The sequence below is a fragment of the Podarcis melisellensis genome (assembly GCF_964234715.1).
Source record: "Podarcis melisellensis genome assembly, chromosome: 1".
In the NCBI taxonomy this organism is placed as follows: Eukaryota; Metazoa; Chordata; class Lepidosauria; order Squamata; family Lacertidae; genus Podarcis; species Podarcis melisellensis.
The window spans coordinates 3,503,701-3,522,047 of NC_138528.1; the positions used below are offsets into that span (position 1 = coordinate 3,503,701).

The window sequence follows — 18,347 nt, forward strand, 5'->3', positions numbered from 1 at the left end:
GGCCCCTCCCGGAGGGGCGCCATGGGGGTCAAGACGCGGGGTGGGGCCTTTCGGGGAGGGGGCGCCAAGAGCCCCGCCCGCCCGGCTCCCTTTCGCGCTCCCCTCAGCGCCTCACAGGCAGGCAGGCAGCCGAGGAAACTTTCTGGCCACGCCCACCGCCCCGGCGTCGCCGCCCGATTGGCTGGCCCGCGCGAGGGCCGCTGGGAAGGCAAGCGCCGAAAAGGGGCCCCGAGGAGGAGGACGGAGAGGGCGTGGCGGCGCAGAGAGGGCGGGCTCCGATGAACAGCGCCCCCCGTGGCAGGGAGGGAGACTGCTCTGCGCCCAGCTGCTGCTGGGCTATAATGTACTGTTATGTTGTTGTTTAGTCGTGTCTGACTCTTCGTGACCCCCTGGACCAGAGCACGCCAGGCCCTCCTGTCTTCCACTGCCTCCCGCAGTTTGGTCAGACTCATGTTCATAGCTTCAAGAACACTGTCCCACCATCTCGTCCTCTGTCGTCCCCTTCTCCTTGTGCCCTCCATCTTTCCCAGCATCAGGGTCTTTTCCAGGGAGTCTTCTCTTCTCATGAGGTGGCCAAAGTCTTGGAGCCTCAGCTTCACGATCTGTCCTTCCAGTGAGCACTCAGGGCTGATTTCCTTCAGAATGGAGAGGTTTGACCTTCTTGCAGTCCATGGGACTCTCCAGATTCTCCTCCAGCACCAGAATTCAGAAGCATCCATTCTTTGGCGATCAGCCTTCTTGATGGTCCAGCTCTCACTTCCATACATCACTACTGGGAAAACCATAGCTTAGTTCTTGGTATGACCTTTCGTGTGCATGCACACTTCTTCAGATACCTAAGTTAGTTCTTGGTATGAGCTTTCGTGTGCATGCACACTTCTTCAGTATCTGAAGAAGTGTGCATGCACACGAAAGCTCATACCAAGAACTAACTTAGTTGGTCTTTAAGGTGCTACTGGAAGGAATTTTTTTATTTAGGTTAAAATGCACACCAGCTTGCCTTGGAGAAGACGACGCACCTCCAGAGAGCTAGCTAACTATCCATTTCGCGTTCTTCCTTATTGCAGGTACATTATCCATCCCTGTCATAGCTGCCAACGTTTCCCTTTTATAAAGGGAAATTCCCTTATGCACAATAGGATTCCTCGCAAGGAAAGGGAAAAGTTGACAGCTATGAACCCTGTCCTTTGCTGCCTCTGAAGCCAGGAAGTCTGGCCTTCGATTCCCAAGGCACGAGCCGCAGAGGGTCCGCTTCCCACGATGCAACACGACACAAGCAAGACAATTGCCCTGGTGGAGATTCACATGGACCTGGGAAAAAGTCAGGTCATGGCTGCAGCTTCTACCTGGAGATGGTGAGGATTGAACCCGGACCTTCTGCATTCAAAGTCGGTGCTTTGCCTCTGAGCTACCCTCCTTCCCTTCAGTTCACTGGTTTGAACAACTAGACCATTGTTGCTATTTTTCTTAGCACTGTAAATAATGCGAATATCGATTTAGTACAGCGTTCTTCTGCTGCCATCTCCTGGCTGATGGGCAATCTGGGTTTTGTAATCCCGCTGTTCAGCTGCAGAGCGCCAGCCGGGCATGGTGGCTCCTGCCTGTGATCCCAGCTCCTTGGGAGGCTGAGGCTGGAGGATTGCTTGAGTCCAGGAGTTCTAGGCTGCGGTGGGCTACGTGGAGCAGGTGTCCTGGCCAAGGTCAGCATCAACATGGGGGCTCTCTGGGGAGCCAGGGGCTACCAGGTTGCCTAAGGAGGGGCGAACCGGCCCAGGCTGGAGACAGAGCAGGCCAAAGCTCCCGTGCTGAGCAGTGGTGGGAGTGCACCTCTGAGTAGCACCTGCAGTGTAGCCTGGGCAAGAAAGCAAGACCCAGCCTCTCTCTTTTGGAGGCTTTTCATGTCTCCGAGCATGATGTGATTCCTTTTCTCTGCACTGGCAGTGATGTAGTGGAAGGTGTTGTAGGAATTCTAAGGTCTCTGAGATATATGTATCTCATACAGTCATACCTCTTGTTACGTTAGCTTCAGGTTACGTCTTTTCAGTTTGCGTCCCGCGGCGACCCAGAAGTACCGGAAAGGGTTACTTCCAGGCATAGCTGTCAACGTTTTTTAAGGGAAATTCCCTTATTCCGAATAGGATTCCTCGCAAGAAAAGGGAAAAGTTGACAGCTATGCTTCCGGGTTTCGCCGCTCGCGCATGTGCAGACACACAAAATGACGTCACACGCATGTGCAGAAGCGGTGAATCGTGACCCGCGCATGCGCAGACGCGGGTTGCGTTCTCTTCAGGTTGTGAACAGGGCTCCGGAACGGATCCCATTCGCAACCAGAGGTACCACAGTATATATAAATCATATGTTCATAAATGTACAAGGCAAATACATACATCAGTATGTAAACCACATGTCTGAAATAGCACAGGAGAGCAATCCTGAACCCATTTTGACTCCTCCAGTGACCTCAAATAATTCTCTGCAGTGAGGAAGGAAATGGGAAAAGCCTCCCCATTCACTGGCAGAGGAACAGGGGTGCGGGGGGAGTGTGACACCCCCGGCGGCACGATCGCGGTGGGGTGCCATCATGGCTGCCTCCCCGCTGGGCGTCACATCCCTGCAGGCGGTGCACCACGCCTCCAGGACACGTGCCACGCCCCCGGGACGCGCCCCAGCCATGCCCCAGCCATCTGCTCTTTGCCTCCCCCCCCCCCGCCAAAGCTTGAAGCACGCCACTGTCTCCATTGTCTCTTTACTCACAAATCCTGTCTTAAGGGGGTATTTGTGCGTGAATAGAGTGAGCCTGTGACCTGGATTCAGGAACTAAAGTATTGACCATCATAAAAGAATAGCCAGGCTGCCCAGGTAAAGCACTCAGTGACCATTATCGGGTATCCTGGCAAACAGGATTTCTGCTGTAGACCACCTCTTCTGCTGTAGAACGCCTCCTTCTGTGATGTATGTATGATGTTTTGGGGGGTGGTTTTGAGCTACAGGGTGGCAATTTCAAAAGTCTATGTAAGATCTTGCACACCAATGTTCTGGGTTCCTCCTCCCTCCTGTGTGTGGTGAGTGAGCACCCTGTTGCAAAAGTTTAATAAAGAGCAGGCTTACCAGCTGCTTTGCTTCTCAATATTCTCTGGTTGGTCTCTGTTATCTTCTCCTACGATAGAGAATCTACAGGAGGACTCTATACGGGCTCTTGGACACCCCATAAGGGAAAAGGAGCGGATTTTTCTTATAACAAAGGGATTTGGAGGAATGCAACTCTGGCCCCCCTGAGCAGGAGCTATACCATCATATGCTGGAGCACTGGGGCAACTGATGGACCGTCCTTGCTCTGACGGTGATAAAGAGGCTTTCAAGTTTGCTCAGAGGACGTCTCCGACTGAGAAATAGCCCTGAGCCAGAGGCTGGGACCTCCTTCCTCTTTGTTTGATCACTTTCCCCTTTCGCACAAGCAGTTTTACAAACAGCAACACTTCTTTGCAAAACGGTTTGTGCTTTTGTTATTTTGAACTTCTTTTGTTCGTTTGTTAAAGGCTCAAGGTGTTTTACACATTTTGCAAACTTTTATGGAATGATATGCAGCCATGACTGAATACGGAAAGAATCTGCACTTTCAAAAAATGACAACACTTGCCTCGTTTTATTTTATTTATTTATATTTATTGCCTCAGGATGAGATAACAAGGCAACAAACATGCATGAGAGTTACCCTTAAAATTAGTCACAGCATAGCATATGCAGAGGTAACCCTACCCAAAATAGTCCATGTGAACGAAAACTAGGTTTGCAGTTCCAGTTACAGATAGGTAGCCGTGTTGGTCTGCCATAGTCAAAACAAAAAAAAAATTCCTTCCAGTAGCACCTTAAAGACCAACTAAGTTAGTTCTTGGTATGAACTGTATCTGAAGAAGTGTATCTGAAGAAGTGTGCATGCACACGAAAGCTCATACTGTACCAAGAACTAACTTAGTTGGTCTTTAAGGTGCTACTGGAAGGTATTTTTTTTTTTTTGTTTTGACTAGGTTTGCAGTGCTTTCAAAAGAGACTCAGGCTAGGACTTTGCTGAGCCTCTATGGAGCATTTTTTCACCACGAGGCTGTTTGTCAGGCCCCTAGAGTTTCAATCACGTCATGGGAATAAAGAACCATAGGTGGTGAATGGCTCGATTCCCCTAAAACTGGCATCCCTAAGGAGTGTGTGGGGCTTGCCCCTCTAAACAGGTTAGGGGAATGCACCAGCTCAATTGCAGGAAGAGGAATAATAGAACTGTGGAGGGACCCCAAGATTCAGCTCGTCCAACCCTCTGCAATGTAGGAATCTCAACTGGTGCCTGGTCTCTGTATTTAGGCAACTGGTGGGTTTCAGCATCCACATCCTCCAGGGTATAGAAGGAATACGTGGAGCTGCCTTGTGCGGTAATAGACTAACAAGCCTTGGACATGGGCCAGAAGGCTCCCTGCTCTGGCTGGCTGGCGATGGGTCTCCCTAGCAGCAACTCAGTAGAGGGTTTGGTGCTCACGTAAAGTCAGAAGAAAGGACTCACGCAAAACTACATGGCTATAGGATCCATGTGCTGTTCCCTGAGCATTCCCCTCTGGCGTTGACACGGCAGAGGTGAGGCCACGGTTAAAGCGCAAGTTAAGGCATGTTCAAGTTTCATTGTCTCTAAGCTGCGGTCCACGGCAGGGTGGCCAACGACTCTGCAACCTGAGGGTGGAAAGGCTTCTCTTAGAGCTCCGTTTTCCCACGGAAAATTACCATACCTTTGGCGGTAACAACGACCAGGCGCCAGCTGCAAATAAGTATCGGGCAAACTTGGCGTTTTACGAAGTTGTCCGCTTTGTTCATAAAATAAAATGTTTGAAATGAACCGGCTGAGTGAGAACACTTAGGTCACCAGAAAACTTTCAGATGCAACTGACCCCTAATTTGCACAGGAAATTTCCCAGAAAACCCACAGGACTGATGGTGCCCGACTGCGTCATGGGACTGTTTAGCCTGGCCTACAATGATCAGCCGTGACTCTCAGCAACTACCCAGAATGCAGGCATAATTTGTTATGTACTGAAGTTCTCACCCTGGGCCAGCAGGGGGAGACTGTAGATAGTTATGCAAATAAGGGATCGAAAGTGACATTTAGTGATTGGATAGTTTTAGAAAATTGTTACAGTTACGTTGTAGTGGAGCTCTATATAAGCAGGCTGGCTGAACCCTTCAGTTCAGTTCTGTTCTGGCCTGTGAATAAACAAGAGCTGTCTGAAGAATCACTGTGTTGTCTGATATGTTCACCCACAACTTAGCATAATTTTTATTTGCCCTTATGATGCCATAGTGGGGTGGTCATACACAACCCAGCTTTCAATATTGTTTGTGCCTGCAGAAGTTTTGGAGGTAGGCATACTTATTTATCTCCAGTCCTCTAACTTTTTAGAGTGCCCCTCCAGACAGCAATAAAACACTGGGGAAACACTGCAAAATAATAACACAGAAGGAAGGGTGGGTGGTCCAATGTTAATCCACTACGAATGCACTAGTATTGCGTCAATGGAGTGTTGCAGAAGAAACCCATCGAGAATGGCAGGAACTGAAAGCAAGGCTGAGAATGTGCCCTCCAAGGTGCGCACCACACATTTAAAACACTCGGACCACATTAACTGGAATTCAGGTTATTGAGAATTTTGGTATTCGCAGAATTGAAGAGTTGGAAGGGACCCTTGAGAATGATTTAGTCCAGTCCCCTGAAATGCAGGGATCACAATTCACTTTGGGGCATATGAATAAAAATGGCCAGATATGCCTTAAAAACCAGACAGGCTCAATAAAGCCTTTATTTGTGAAGTGGGAGCTACTGCTGTTCATGAGTGGCCATTTGAGATGATACTGCCATATACAGACTGTGGCTCCCTGAGATTCTTGAGGTTGAGACAGGAACTGGCTGCATGCACCAAGTGCCTTTGACCACCCAGCGATGCCCCTTCCGATCTGCAAATCAATTATTCCCCCCTCCTGAACAGTTTGCAGAATTCTGTGGGCGCCACCTGCAGAAAGGAGGACCTTAGGACCTCTGCTTGGCTTCCGTTTGTGGTGGGCAACCACAACCAGGAAATCAGCCCTGAGTGCTCCCTGGAAGGACAGATCCTGAAGCTGAGGCTCCAATGCTTTGGCCACCTCATGAGAAGAGAAGACTCCCTGGAAAAGACCCTGATGTTGGGAAAGATGGAGGGCACAAGGAGAAGGGGACAACAGAGGATGAGATGGTGGGACAGTGTTCTCGAAGCTACCAGCATGAGCTTGACCAAACTGCGGGAGGCAGTGGAAGACAGGAGGGCCTGGTGTGCTCTGGTCCAGGGGGTAACAAAGAGGCAGACACAACTAAACGACTAAACAACAACAACACCTGTAGGTTCATTCCAGGCACATGAAAGCCAGATATATTCTCTCTCTCGCGCTCTGAGATGCACACAGGCACCTCACAGCCTTATACTGAATCAGACCATTGGTGTGTGGAGCAGGGCTGGGGAGGGGCTGTGGCCAGAGGGGCATCTAGAGAGGCAAGGATGGGGTGCAAGGATGGGCCTGTGGCTCCCCACCCTTGATTGAACGTTCTCCAGGCTTGGTTCACCTGCCTGAGCAACTTTGAGCAGTGATGCTTGTGGGCTACCGGGCGCCCTGAGGTCCACGTTTGGATCCTGGCCCTGAAATTCCCTGAAGAGATCCATCTCCAGACCTCCCCTTAACCCCCAAGAGCCTGAGGTTCAAATCTCCCTTGTCCTCAGCTGGTCCTCTCTGCTCTGTCTGCATCCCATCTGTTTTCTCACCTCCGCTGCCCCATCAGATCAGGAAACGTGATGCTCTAAGAGCTCTGGCTTTTCCTGAACCCCCTGATGAGAAGATCAGCCTCGGTCTGGCCACCTTCTAGGGCTGGCAGAGCAACATTGCGCCACAATGCATGTGGGGATAATGTGCACCTGAGAACAGAATCAGGGTTTCTTTGGGGCAGAGAAGGAACAGCCCAAAGGGCAGTCACTAATGTTAATAAGGCAGCATTGAAAAGGCAGCTTTAAGTAAAGTGTATTCCCAGCTGTGCAGAGACAGGCGGCTATGGCTTTGCTAAGACCCCAACTGAGCCGTGGAGCCCAAGGTGGGCGAGGTCAGGTTCTTGACGATCCTGCCAAGGTTGGCAATCTTTTCTTCCAGCAAGTAGTTCTTCTTCTCCACGGTCTTCTGCCTCCGCTCGGTCATCTCCAGGGCCTTCAGGAGCTGTGCGTTCTCCACAAAGAGGTCCTTCACCATCTCGTCGGCTTTTGTGTTTTTGGCAAGCTGGAAAACACAGGCAGCAAATGAAGGCTTGCTCCCCAAGGGTACAAAAACAAGGTCTGTGTTCTGTAACGCTCTGCCCTGACCCCACAACCCCAGGTGCTCATCCCAACTCAACCCAAAATATTCATGTTGTGTGCTTTTTAAATGTTTGGTTGTAATTGGCTTAAAAGAAGAAAAGGGAAATTCCTCACGTTTCTAGATCCAGGTTTGGGACAAATACTCTCTTGGTGAGAGGCAAGCAAAATAAAGTGTGCAAATATAATTTGTTAGAGTTTACAATATCCCCTTTCTAAGTTTCTTTCCAAAGTTCCCCTTTCTTCCCTTAGCACTGAAAGAGACCACCTGTTTGGTAAGTTAAAAATGCTTTACTTACCAACTCTTCAAAGGTCAGATTCATATGCTTTTCCATACAGCAGCAAGACAACACAGGCAGCAAAACTTAGTTTCAAAATTGATAAATGTTTCTAAATTATTTGTATAGAAATAATAATAATAATAATAATAATAATAATAATAATAATAATAATAATAATTTATTATTTATACCCCACCCATCTGGCTGGGCCTCCCCAGCCACTCTGGGCGGCTTCCATAAAAACCAAAAATACAGTAAAATCACACGTTAAAAACTTCCCTGAACAGGGCTGCCTTAAGATGTCTTCTGAATGTCAGGTAGTTGTTTATCGCTTTGACATCTGCTGGAAGGGTGTTCCACAGGGTGGGCGCCACTACCGAGAAGGCCCTCTGCCTGGTTCCCTGTAGCTTTGCTTCTCGCAATGAGGGAACTGCCAGAAGGCCCTCGGCACTGGACCTCAGCGTCCGGGCAGAACGATGGGGGTGGAGACGCTCCTTCAGGTATACTGGACCGAGGCCGTTTAGGGCTTTAAAGGTCAGCACCAACACTTTGAATTGTGCTCGGAAACATACTGGGAGCCAATGTAGGTCTTTCAAGACCGGTGTTATATGGTCTCGGCGGCCGCCCCCAGTCACCAGTCTAGCTGCCGCATTCTGGATTAGTTGTAGTTTCCGAGTCACCTTCAAAGGTAGCCCCACGTAACGAGATGGTGAAGAAACACAAAGACGACTTGATAAAGCCACACGGTCTGGGCTTAGATCAATCAGCCCAGACAATTCACCCAGTTTTGCCAAAATTTTCTCCCAAAGTGAGGGGTGGCGGGTGACCGAGCAAAGCCTGGGAGGATGGCTTACTCTGTGGTCTTAACCCCTTCATGCATTTACTAGAACTAAGCATGCTGGTTATTTGCAGCTGATATTTATCCCACATATTGGTGATTCCCTGAGCTGTTGAGGAACCATCGCTCGATGACTGAAACAGGAGCAGGAACCTTTTGCCTTCCAGTTGTTGCTGGACTCCAACTCCCATCAGCTACAGAAGCCAGCACGCCCAGTAGTCAGGGATGATGGGAATTAGAATCCTGCAACCACAGGCTAGCTGCTCCAGATCGAGGGCAAAGGCTCACCTGTTCTTTCAGCTGATTGACTTTGTCTTGGAGCAGCCTCTTCACCAGCCTCAGCTGCTGTTCAACATCCATCATGCGCTTTTCCATGCTTTTGAGCAGATGGTCTTGGCCACCCTAAAATGGAACATAAGGGCGCATTATGAAGACTCAGTCCTGCTAGGCTGCAGGGCAATTAACTGGTCTTTTTTCAAAATTAGTTTTTATTAAAGATTTTCTTGTGTTGCAAAACAAATAACAAGGAAAAGAGCAATTTAAAACACACACACCAAATAAACAACACCCACCCAAGTTAAAACCCCATTCCATGGGTGTAGCCAGAATTTAGGGGGTGGACAGGCATGAGAGGGGGTAGAACTGAGCTCTTGCAATGTGGCTGGTCATATAGTTACAGTAAGTATTTTCATATGCCTGTTGTCTTTGTCCATGGAGTTTTCTTGGCAGGCATACTGGAGTGGCTTGCTGGTTCCTGCTCCAGGTGAATTTGAATTATGGTGCTGGAGGAGACTCTTGAGAGTCCCATGGACTGCAAGAAGATCCAACCTCTCCATTCTGAAGGAAATCAGCCCTGAGTGCTCACTGGAAGGACAGATCCTGAAGATGAGGCTCCAATACTTTGGCCACCTCATGAGAAGAGAAGACTCCCTGGAAAAGACCCTGATGTGGGGAAAGATGGAGGGCACAAGGAGAAGGGGACGACAGAGGACGAGATGGTGGGACAGTGTTCTCAAAGCTACGAACATGAGTTTGACCAAACTGCAGGAGGCAGTGGAAGACAGGAAGGCCTGGCGTGCTCTGGTCCAGGGGGTCACGAAGAGTCGGACATGAATAAATGACTAAACAACAACAACCCAAGTTAAAGCCCTATTCCTTGGGTGTAGCCAGAATTTAGGGGGCAGGCAGGCGTGGGGGGGGGGGTAAGGTCTCTGCAATGCGACTGGGCATTTAGTTACAGTAAGTACAGTATTGTCATCCTTTTACTTGATTGGGGTGGCAGCTGCCTCCCTGCACCCGCTGACTACGTCCCTGTCTCATTCCCACTAAAACCATCATTTTAGCACAAGGGGGCTGGCCCATGCCCTTGTTCCATTCCCAATGTGCCGCCCCCAAGAGGGGCAACTCCCTTTGGTAGCAGCCCCTCCCCCAGGGCAGGCGGGCTTTATAGAGCTGCCCCAGCGACTGGCACATACCCAGCTGGGGGCAGCAAATGTTTCTGATGCTGCTTGCCTGCGCAGGGTCCTGGTAGCTGGATGATGGGAGTTGTAGTACAACAACATCTTGAGAGCCAAGGGTTCCCCCCCACCCCTCATCTGTGTTGTCCAGCATCTTGTTTGCAGCAGAGACCAGCCAAAAGATGATGGGAAACCCAAAGCAGCCCTCCCCTGCCGTTCGCCCCTCCAGAATGTTATCTCAGGGTAGGCTGCCTCTTTACATGGAAGCTCCTTTTAACTTGTGGTGGTTTGTAAGCAGTTGAAAGACCTTTCTCCCATGGATTGGCCCAGTCCCCCTTTGGAGGCCAGCTGAGCTGGCGGACATCATCTCAGGAAGTGGCAGCAAATGCCGTAACTTGCTTATTGTTCTGCGTGAAAGGTCTTTCTGCCAATCAATCCTACTGGATGATCCCTGGCCTTATGAAAGGAGAAAAGCATCTCTATCCACCTTCTCTACACCATGCATAATTTTATAAACCTCTATCATGCTGTTGTTGGCGTCCCATCACCCTTCTTTCTAAATTGAAAGCCCCCAAACGGCCGCCGGAGCCCGATTTCTGTTCTTATCCTGAAGCAAAGTTCTTAACCTGAAGCACTATTTCTAGGTTAGCAGAGTCTGTAACCTGAAGTGTCTGTAACCTGAGGTACCACTGTATTTTAATCAAGTTGGCACCCAGCCTCTCCCCCCACCAGGCAGCTCCTTCCCCTCTGGAGACCAGGTGATGTTGGTACTGAATTGCAGCCTCCCGGTTAATTTGACCCCCACCCCCAAACCACCCGCTTCTAGGTACCACTGTACCTAGAACCAGGGGCGTCTTACCCATAGAGGCTAGTGGCGCGGGGCGCCAGGGCGGCGCCTCTCACCATCAGCTCGTTGCCCTTGCCTGCCTCTGCCATGCCACGCCGAAGCAGCGCAACGCCTGAAGCCTCCGTCTGCCGTGGCCACGGCGGCACGAAGCGTCCAGCTGAGCCAGGAGGCGCCACGTCTAGCCTCTGCCTCTTCCCCGCCGGAGGAGCTGCCCTCCAGCCACTGCCCGCCTCCTTCAGCCCTGCCGGCAGCGCCGTCCTCCCTAAAAAATTCTGGGAAACGTTGTGTGTATGTGCGCGCCGGAGGGAGCTTTGCACCACGGCGCCAGATATGCTTAAGACGGCACTGCCTAGAATAAACTTACTGTATTTTTCGCTCCATAACATGCACTTTTTTCTTCCTAAAACGTAAGGGGAAATGTCTGTGTGGAGCGAATGCGTGGTCCCTGGAGCCGAATTGCCCAGGGGCAAAAAGCAGGTCATGCTTTTTTATTTTTGAAAGAGGGAAGGGGGTGTTGAAACAAAGCCGCTGATCGTCTGCCGATCAGGGAGGGAGATAAGGGACGCTAGAGATAAAGGAGGCTGCCTGGGAGCGGGGAGGTAAAGACAGCAAACTTGCAAAGGTGGGAAACAGGAAGACTTAAGCAATAAGGAGAGAAATTAGAAGAAAAGAAGGAGCAAAAAACTGCTCCAGCTAAGGAAAAGCCGCTAAGGGAGGGAAGGGACAGATAGGTAGCCGTGTTGGTCTGCCATAGTCAAAACAAAAAAAAATTCCTTCCAGTAGCACCTTAAAGACCAACTAAGTTAGTTCTTGGTATGAGCTTTCGTGTGCATGCAAACTTCTTCAGTGTATCTGAAGAAGTGTGCATGCACACGAAAGCTCATACCAAGAACTAACTTAGTTGGTCTTTAAGGTGCTACTGGAAGGATTTTTTTTTGTTTTAAGAGGGAAGGGAGTGTTGAAAGGAAACAGCTGATCGGTGGGATTGGGAGAGAGATAAGGGATGCTAGAGGAAGCTGCCTGGGAGGGGGGAGGTAAAAGCCCATGGATCGTCAGGATTTTTACATTGGGTCGCCCCAAATTCACCATCAGATCACATAGCATGTCCATGGCTATAGCCTGCACCAAAAAAACCACGCACCCACTGTTTCCTGGGGCTGCAATGGTGCAAAAATGTGGTTACAAAGCACGGATCCACATGGATCCTCAGGATTTTTGCGTTGGGTCACCCCAAATTCACCATCAGATCACATGTCTGTGGCCACAGCACGAACCACAAAAATCATACATCCAGTTCCATTCAGAATATTTTTTTCATTGTTTTCCTCCTCTAAAAACGAGGTGCGTCATATGGTCAGGTGCGTCTTATGGAGTGAAAAATGCGCCAGTTGGTCTCTAAGGTGCTACTGGGCTATTTTTTAATTATTATTTTTTTAATGTGTGAGACCAACACGGCTACCTACCTGAACCTGGACAAATCCGGCTCAGCCTTTCCAATTAAGACTTTAGCCTAATAGTTACAATAAGCCCTATGGCAGGGAGTGAGGAACCTCTTTTAAGCCGGGGTCCGCATTCCCTTCTGAGCAATGTTCCAGGGGCCACCTGCCAGTGGTGGGCGGGGCAATAGGTTAAAGTGGGCGGAGCAACACACATTCCTACAATAGGGGTGTGGCCTGAGGAGAGGGGGTGTGGCCTGGGGAAATTCCAATGGCCTGGAGGGCATAGCTGTCAACTTTCCCCTTTTTAAAAGGGAAATTCCCTTATGCCGAATAGGATTCCTCGCAAGAAAAGGGAAAAGTTGACAGTTATTGCTGGAGGACCAGATTGACCCTGGACTGGAGGTCCACCACACCTCCCCCCCATGCTTTAGTAAGAGAAGAAGACACACACATATTTAAAATGTGTATTTTATTTGTCCAATTAAAATAAAAAAGTGTAGCTCTTTCCCCGCTTAAAAAGTATTGATACATCTTGTACAAAACTTTGTATAAATAACCCAAATTTTCTCCTTCAAATCCAATATATAAAAAATTTGTACCTTTTCGTTCAAAAAATAGTTACAGCATAAAATTTGAGGGCAAAAAAATAACCTTTCTCTTCCCAAACTCCCCTGGATAAGCAATTTTTAAATAACATAAATAAATTAAAAAAAAAATTGATTCATAAGAAATTTAAGAAAAAAAAAATAGACAACAATGTGTGATTCTCTTTTTTCTCCCCACGCACAAAAAGAAACAAAAATAGATTATGAGGAAAAATAAATAAGGGGGAAGAAAACATAATACTGGAGAGGTTTTAAATTAAAGTAACTTGTTTTTTTTAAAAAAAACAAAGCAAAAAGAAAAAGCAATTTGATCCCTGGGTTTCTCCGCTTATGCCAGTATGTGTGAGTAAGGAATGAGGTGGATTTAGCAGCCAAGGGAAGTCAGAGGTGACCGATCCGTCTGTAGGTATCTGCGTGAACCGATCTCTGCTCCGGTAGCAAGGCCTAGGGAGAGAAGGCAAGGAGGAGACGCTTCACACACAGCCTGTTGCAAAACAGCACGTCACAGTTAGTAATGCGGACAAACAGCTCCGCTTAAGCCATCGCAGCAAGACAGACACATCAGCGAGTGCTGGGGGATAAAGAGGAAAGGACAGCAAGCCCAACATTTACGGAAGAGCAAGCCCAGCTCCCGGGGAATAGCAAGCTTAACATGCAGGGGGAAATTGCAAAGAACATCTGGTTAAAGATTAGTCTCAGCTGTGCGGAAAGGGCAAGCAGGGCGACACCTGTGTCGTTATTTCCACTGTGGGGAAACTCGCCACGCAAAGCCACTTCCGCACTTCAGAGGAGGTGGGGTTGCGGGTTTCACAGCCCAGCCCCACAGGATTGGGGGGATTCCCTGCCGCGTCACCAATAAGCTGACTCTGGGGGCGTGGCCTGCCCTATTTAAAGCATCTCCCTCTTTGCTGCTTATCAGCTGTTCCCGCCCTTTAAGGTTTCCGTTCTTTGACCTTGCTATGGGCCTTGGTTGGTCGCCATTGAGGGGCCTGGTAGGAATTTTTCCACTTGGCAAATTGGCACCAGCCACTTGGTTTTCGCCTACGTCGTAGCAAATCGTCACAACTTTCTGGGTATTGGCAGTTAGGCATTGGTATAGTTCGGTAATTGGAAGAGGGGAGGTAACGCCATCACCTGCCCCACATATTGAAGGGTATTCCAGTAAAGGATTCCGGGGGCGTGGCCCTGTCCGAAGCCTATGGAGGTGAGGGCCTAAGGCATGCCCCCAAGCGGTGACCCCGGGGGAGTTCCTAGTTGATGTGCATCAGCAGGATTTAGTTTCAATCGGCTCCCACGAAACCATCCAGCTTCCAAGCATCTGGTCAGTGTGTTCGGGGCTGAGTCGGTGTGGCTATCCATGAGCAGATAGAGCTGAGTGTCATCAGCATATTGTCATCAGCCCAAAGCTCCGGATAATCTGGGCGAGGGGGCGCATAAAGATTTTAAAAAGCATCGGGGAGAGAATTGCGCCCTGCGGCACTCCACACACCAAGGAGTGGCGCGACGACATTTCCCTCCCTAGTGCCACCCTCTGTCCCCGACCAGAGATGAAAGAGCACAACCAGTTACGGGCTATGCCCTGTATCCCCATGTCTGCGAGGCGGTGGTCCAGAAGATCATGATCGACCATGTCAAAGGCTGCTGACAAATCTAAAAGGATCAGCAGTCCTGACCCGCCTCGATCCAGTTGTCTACAGAGATCATCTGTTAGGGCAACCAGAGCCGTCTCCGTCCCAAAACCAGGACGGAAACCAGACTGAAATGGATCTAATGCCGATGTTTCCTCCAGAAACCTACCAAGCTGTTCAGCAACCGCTCTCTCAATTACCTTACCCAGGTATGGAAGATTTGAAACTGGGCGGTAATTGGATAGGTCTAAGGGATCTAATGAAGTTTTTTTTAAGAGTGGACACACCACTGCTTCCTTCAATTCCCCTGGGAATGTCCCCGTGTCAAGGGACAAATTGATAATTTCAACCAGGGGGGTCCACACAACATCTGGACACTCCCTAATCAGCCAAGACGGGCACGGATCAAGGAGGCAGGTGGTGGGCCTACCAACTTGGAGGAATCTATCCACATCAGTAGGGAGTATCCGATCGAAATCGAAATGGTCCAACACTGGACCTGAAGTCAGTCAAGGGTCCTCCAGTTCAGTCACTGTATCTAAATTGGCAGGGAGGTCACGGCAGAGCAACAGGACTTTCTCTGCAAAAAAGCTCACGAATGCCTCACAGCTGTGGGTTGAATTTGTGCTTAAATTTGGCTGTCCTCCTAAGGACGTTATTGACCTAATTATTCTAAAAAGTTGTGCCGGGCGAGAGCTAGCAGATGCAATGGAAGCTGCAAAGTAAGATGTTTCTGGCTATGATGATTCTGGCTGCTGAGAGTAGGTGGGTTATGAGTTCTTTGTGATGTAAGTGGGCATTATTGTCTTGGAAGATGTTTAGTAGGGCCAATTCTGGAGTAACTTCTAAAACTTGCTTAGTTATTTTGCATATTTCTCGTATAGTTGTTGTCCAGAATAGTCGGATTTTGGGGCATTCCCACCACATGTGGAGGCCTCTTTTAAAGCCATCCAAGTGGGTGGCCCCATTGCCTCATGTGGGAGAGAGTTCCACTGTCCATGCGCTGCGTGAAGAAGTACTTTGCCCTACTTTGCAGAAATACAAATCCTGCAGATGGCCCGGGACTCTGCGGTGCCTTTTGGGCAATGAAGAGCCGGCTACAGATATTGCAATTGAACAAACGAACAAAACACTGATCACAGTAATGCAAGGGAGTCATGCTTTGGTGCAACAAAGAGAAGGATAGTATCTACGGAGCATTTTAGGGAAGACTGGGGTGGGGTTTGCAACTGGCATAAACAGAGAAAAGGGTCACCGTGATGAGAAGAGGAGAAATGGAGAGGCGCCTACTGTAGGTGAAGGCTCTCTCCGCCCCAGGACCACGAAGGGGAAAGAGAAAGCGTGTGTGCATGGAGGACATACCTGGGGCATGTTTGTCTCCAAGGGCCGGTTTTCGAGCTCCTCCTGCAGGCGCTGGCACCTCCTCTCCTCCTGCAGGAACTGGCGCTGGAGCTGCTGGTACTCTTCCCAGGGGACCACAGGGCAGCCTTGCTGCTGGAGGTCGCGAAGATGCTGCGACGGGCTAAGCATCACGCTGGAGCTCGAGTGTAGCAGCTGCTGCGTGAGAGGAAAGGGGCAGGAGGGAGGGGGTTAAAGGACGCCTCGCAAGGACACGATACGATAATCTTTATTGTCATTGTCCCTTACGGAACAACGAAATCGAAAATCTACATCAGACATTCAGAAACCAGCAAGCCTGCTATCCCAGCTATCCCAGCCTGGTTAGCCCCCAGAAACTCTGATACCCCATAAATAAATACAATATACTCCCATAGAGACTACCTTAAAAAGGTAAAGGGACCCCTGACCATTAGGTCCAGTCATGACCGACTCTGGGGTTCTGGCGCTCATCTCGCTTAATTGGCCGAGGGAGCTGGCGTACAGCTTCCGGGTCATGTGGCCAGCAGGACTAAGCCACTTCTGGTGAACCAGAGCAGCGCACGGAAACAGTTTACCTTCCCGCCAGAGCGGTACCTATTTATCTACTTGCACTTTGACATGCTTTCGAACTGCTAAGTTGGCAGGAGCAGGGACCGAGCAACGGGAGATCACCCCATCGCAGGGATTCGAACCGCCGACCTTCTGATCGGCAAGTCCTAGGCTCTGTGGTTTAACCCACAGCGCCACCCACGTCCCTATAGAGACTACCTTAAACACGTTTAAAGCCAAAATCGCATTTGAATAGAAACTGTTACTCAGGCGGCTAGTCCTAGTCTTTAGAAGCCTGTACTTTCATCCAGAAGGCAGAAGCTGGAAGAGATAATTTCCGGGGCGTGCACTATCCTGTACTATCTCTGCAGCTTTCTTATGGCACCTGGAAGCATAGATTTGATCCAAGGTAGGGAGAGTGCCTCAGAAGATCGCCCAGAACCCCAATATCCCTGCTCAATTGCCGAGATCATTTGCAGGAGCGTCACTGGCTGTTCTTCGCGCTGGAGCAGAGACTGGTTTGACAACAACAAGTAACCAAGCCTTTAGGGTCACAGGTTTGCTCTTTGAAGCTCTGTGTCCCCCGTCCCCTCCACTTTCCCCAGAAAAAACTTTCTAATGGTGAATCGGAACAAACAGCAATTCGAGTATTCCATGGATGGCTGTTTGCTCTGATTTAGCAGGAAAGAGCGGGTTTTGGGGTTTTTTGCAGAGAAAGCACCAGGGCAAAAAACAACAAACAAACTGTTCGGACACGAAGTTTTAAAGCGCAGGCCTGTGGCTAGAAAAGGAAGCCTGGAGAATTTACTTTAGAAATCGTAATTATTGATTTATTGTGGGTTGATAATTTGTTGAGTAATCTCCCTAGTACATACTGGAAATGTTAAAATAGCGTGCATGCAGGAATTGGCAAGTGGATAGCTGATGGTTAAGGATTATAAATTAAAAACAACAAAAAACTATTGCAATATAAGGCTAATTGTAAGGAGTGGAATGTGAAGTAGAAATAACTGGGAAAATAATGCAGCAACAAGAGGAAACTATGGACATATCAAAAACGGAGTGCGGGAAACCAGTTTTTGGATTTTTAAAATTAAATTTGCTTAAATTTGTGGTTGATTTGTTAAAAAATGGAAAATCGATAAAAACAATTTTGCAAAAAGAAAAAAGGAAGTCTGGATGAGTTCAGCAGCTCTGTGAAGCAGGTGTCTATCTGTCTCTCTGTCTCTCTCTGTCCTATCTCTTTTTGCACCTGGTCTACTTTTAAGCATTTCATCTTGTTGGCTGGGCAAGGCTGGCTCTGTATGTAGACTCTGGGAGAATTTCCCTTCTGCTGCTGCTAGCTACAGGAGTGGCCCTAAGGGTTTGGCTACGCAAAACCCTTGGAACTAAACCTGCACGTAAGACGCAATTACACTGTGCTTAAAAACACAAAGCATTTCTCAATCGCAGCAACCTTAGAAAGCACACAATCACGGGCATTCTGTGTGGAAGCCCAGAAACCCCTGGGAACTGCATTTCCCAGAGACCTCAGAAAATCCAGACATGCAAACGTCAACGTGCTCATTCCAAGAAAGGCATGCAAAAAACAAGACCAACGGCAATTGTCACAAATGGCATTTCCAAGGATGAAAGAACAGAAAATGGGATCTCAGAGCCACTCTTCATTCCCACCGCCCCCCAAAAAACTGGTTTCGAGTTTAAGAGAGCTTACCCCGTATTCCTTGTAAGATCAAACTTAAAAGCTAAGGCTTAACCTTTTTCTTTCTGAGCCTACAAGAATCAACACTGATAGCCAATATCCTTCCATTTCCCCTTTTTGCCCATTAAAATGAAGAGCGGCTCTTTCATACAAGAGGCAGGCCAATCGTCCTTCATATTAATTCTTTAAAGAAATACCGTATTTTTCGCTCCATAAGACACACT

At 48.9% G+C, this 18,347-nt stretch overlaps 1 protein-coding gene across 1 annotated transcript in view; it reads right to left on the reverse strand.

Annotated features, from left to right (window-relative positions):
- Nucleotides 1-6,390: 6,390 nt before the first annotated feature.
- Nucleotides 6,391-18,347, reverse strand: part of NIN (ninein) — a 123,489-nt gene continuing 111,532 nt past the window's right edge. The window contains exons 27-29 of the mRNA XM_081921416.1: nt 15,855-16,049; nt 8,805-8,918; nt 6,391-7,323 (exon numbers count right to left, since the gene is read on the reverse strand). Of these exons, the coding sequence (XP_081777542.1) occupies nt 7,114-7,323; nt 8,805-8,918; nt 15,855-16,049 (519 nt within the window). The 3' untranslated portion in view covers nt 6,391-7,113. The remainder of the gene's footprint in view (nt 7,324-8,804; nt 8,919-15,854; nt 16,050-18,347) is intronic.